At 64.6% G+C, this 2,650-nt stretch overlaps 1 protein-coding gene across 1 annotated transcript in view; it reads left to right on the forward strand.

The window, feature by feature from the left end:
• Nucleotides 1-2,443, forward strand: part of LOC146590033 (phosphofurin acidic cluster sorting protein 1-like) — a 24,040-nt gene extending 21,597 nt beyond the window's left edge. The window contains exons 19-24 of the mRNA XM_085315239.1: nt 156-243; nt 364-406; nt 528-669; nt 868-1,091; nt 1,271-1,384; nt 1,484-2,443. Coding sequence (XP_085171365.1) covers nt 156-243; nt 364-406; nt 528-669; nt 868-1,091; nt 1,271-1,384; nt 1,484-1,599 — 727 coding nt within the window. The 3' untranslated portion in view covers nt 1,600-2,443. The remainder of the gene's footprint in view (nt 1-155; nt 244-363; nt 407-527; nt 670-867; nt 1,092-1,270; nt 1,385-1,483) is intronic.
• Nucleotides 2,444-2,650: the final 207 nt, after the last annotated feature.

Here is a 2,650-nt window from a genome sequence, read left to right on the forward strand (position 1 = left end):
GGGGGGGGGGGGCAGCTCCTTGCCTCCTTCTGTAGTGTGCCCTGTGCTGCCATGTCGGGGACGGGGAGGCCACACCGGAGGGAGGAACAGAGGGTCCCCCCAGCCGGGAGTCAGCAGCAGCTGTGTCCCTCAGCCCCCCCGCCCCAAGACTAGGGGACGTGGCGGGCCTGGCACCTAACCTGCCTGTCTCCCTTCCGCAGCCCTGACGAGGACTCCTGCCAGAAGTTCGTGCCCTTCGTGGGGGTGAGTGCAGTGGGGAGCCAGTGGGTGCTGTGGGAAGGCGAGGGGGGGGTGGCGGGTGGGTGGGGAGCACAGCCAGGCTGGGTTTGGCGGTGGCCTTGGCTGACTCGCATCTTCTTGCAGGTGGTGAAGGTGGGCTTGGTGGAGCAGTCCTTCAGTGCCTCTGGTGAGTCCTGGGGAGCCCACAGGCTGCGGCTCCCTTTGCTGCTGCAGGGAGGGCCCGGTGAGCGCCCTGCCCACCTCCCCGGGGGCCTCCTGACCCCCCCGCCAACACTCTTCCTCCCTAGTGGATTCGGATGATGCCACGATCTGCACCCCCTCCCTGCTGAGCTCAGCACCACCCACCAGTGGAGCAGCCCCCTACAGCAAGGAGACTGTGGCCACCCCGCCGCCCTCCCCGTCCGTCAGCAGCGGCCTCTCGGGTGCTGGGTAAGGGAGCCCAAGTCAGACCTGGGCAGCGGGTGCCAGGGCGGGAGGAGCTGAGGTGGTCCCTGGCCATGCTGCTGGGGTTACTGGGCCACAGTGCGCTCCACTCCCGGGGCTGGCCACAGCTGGATACAGGGAGAGAGACGGGCAAAGACTAGACCCAGCGCTTGTCTGCTGCACGATGCCGCCTGTATCATCCAGGTCCCTCAGCCCCAGCGTGGAGGTGATGGGCCTGCAGGTGGACTACTGGACAACACAAGGGTCAGACAGGAAAAAGGAGGGCGARAAGCGGGAGACAGGCATCAAGAACACACTCAAGAGCAACTTCCGCTCGCTCCAGGTCAGCCGCATCCCCAGCACGGGGGAGCTGCTGCCACCCAGCACCATGGCCATGACTGTGGTCACGAAGGAGAAGAACAAGAAAGGTAACCTCCCCCCCCCCCCAACTCACTCCTGGGCACTCTGCAGCCCTCGAGCTGTGGTCTGGTGTGAGAAGGGCTGGGAGAGCCCACAGCAGGGCTAGTCCTTGGGTAGAGGATCCCATCCAGGGCCCAGTAAGGGCATCTCAACACTGCTCCCATCTGCTCTTGGCCCCCTCCCCCAGTGATGTTCCTGAGCAAGAAACCAAAGGAGAAGGACCTAGAGCCCAAAAGTCAAGTCATCGAAGGGATCACACGCCTCATCTGCACAGCCAAGCACCAGAACACCATGTTGCGAGGTGAGTGGCGGAGGAACCAGCCCCACGGGGCCATAGGTGCCCGGCCTGGCAGCACAGGCTGCCCACGGAGCCGTGATTCACCGCTCTGTGTCCTCTTAGTCTCCATAGATGGGGTGGAGTGGAACGACGTCAAGTTTTTCCAGCTGGCGGCGCAGTGGCCAACGCATGTCAAGTACCTCCCTGTGGGCATCTTCGGCTACTCGAAGAGCGTGTGAGGTGCACGGCAGGCCTGGGAGCAAGCTGCAGGGGGTGCCGGCAGGAGCCAGGGCGATGGACATGCTCATAGCCCCTCTTTTCTGCTGGGCAGCACCTGTCGGGGCTGCAGCCCAGCCTCTGCCTGCTCTGCAGAGGGAGCTACCAGCCCCTGCACTGCGCCCCCCTTCCCCCCCGCGGCCGGAGAAAAACCCCCAGAAGTGAGGCCAGTGAGGCCAGGCCCGGGCACCCTCTGACAGCAGCCAGGGTGCCACGCCATCTCGCTCCCGCGACCCCCAGCAGCAGCCCAGGGCGAGGACTGGCAGCCAGGAGGAGGGATCTGGAAAGGGCTCAAAGCCCTTCTCGCCACCTCCACCCCAACCTCCCCCCGCCCCCCCCCAGCAGCAGCACCTACTGGGCCAGCCCCGTGGCCAGCCAGGGCCCCAGCTGGCCTGGGCTCAGCCAGGTTCCCCGGCCCCGGAGAGCCAACTGGGTTTGCTCCCGGTGGGGCTGGAGAACAGACATGGAGCAGGGCCCGCACCCAGCTCCACCTCTCCCTCTGCACGCGGCCCAGCGCCAGCTCTCCTCCACTGGCCTCTCACTGCTGGATCTGGCCCTGGCCTACCCCTGCGGGGCTGAGCCCTGGCAGCTTCTCTAGTCCTTCTGCCACCCTCGTGCTTGGGCTGGCGAAGGGCTGTTGGGGCTGTCCCTGGGCTGCCAGGGCCACCGGGGGCATGGGGCACCTGTTTGTTCGTTCTTTCTTTCCTTCTTTTTTTTTTAAAAAAAAAACAAGATTCTATTTTTTTTAAATTTATTGTATGGTTACTTTTCTGGATTAATTTTAATAAATTAATGCTGGTACCATTATGGCAGACGCGTGCGCCCCTCTGCGGCTGAGCCCAGGGCAGCAGGTATCGGGCCGCTGCTGCCCCCCTCCCAAGCGCAGAGCCGAGGGGCGCCGGGGAAGCAGGCGCTGCGGGTCCTGGCCTCACGCTGCTCCCGGCCACGACCGAGGCGCAGCACTTTCCCGGAGTACGAAACAGGACCCGGGGGGGCTTGGCTCATTTATTTAAA

The sequence above is a fragment of the Rhea americana genome, unplaced genomic scaffold (assembly GCF_003343005.1).
Source record: "Rhea americana isolate MKP2758 unplaced genomic scaffold, rheAme1 scaffold_424, whole genome shotgun sequence".
NCBI classification, from domain to species: domain Eukaryota; kingdom Metazoa; phylum Chordata; class Aves; order Rheiformes; family Rheidae; genus Rhea; species Rhea americana.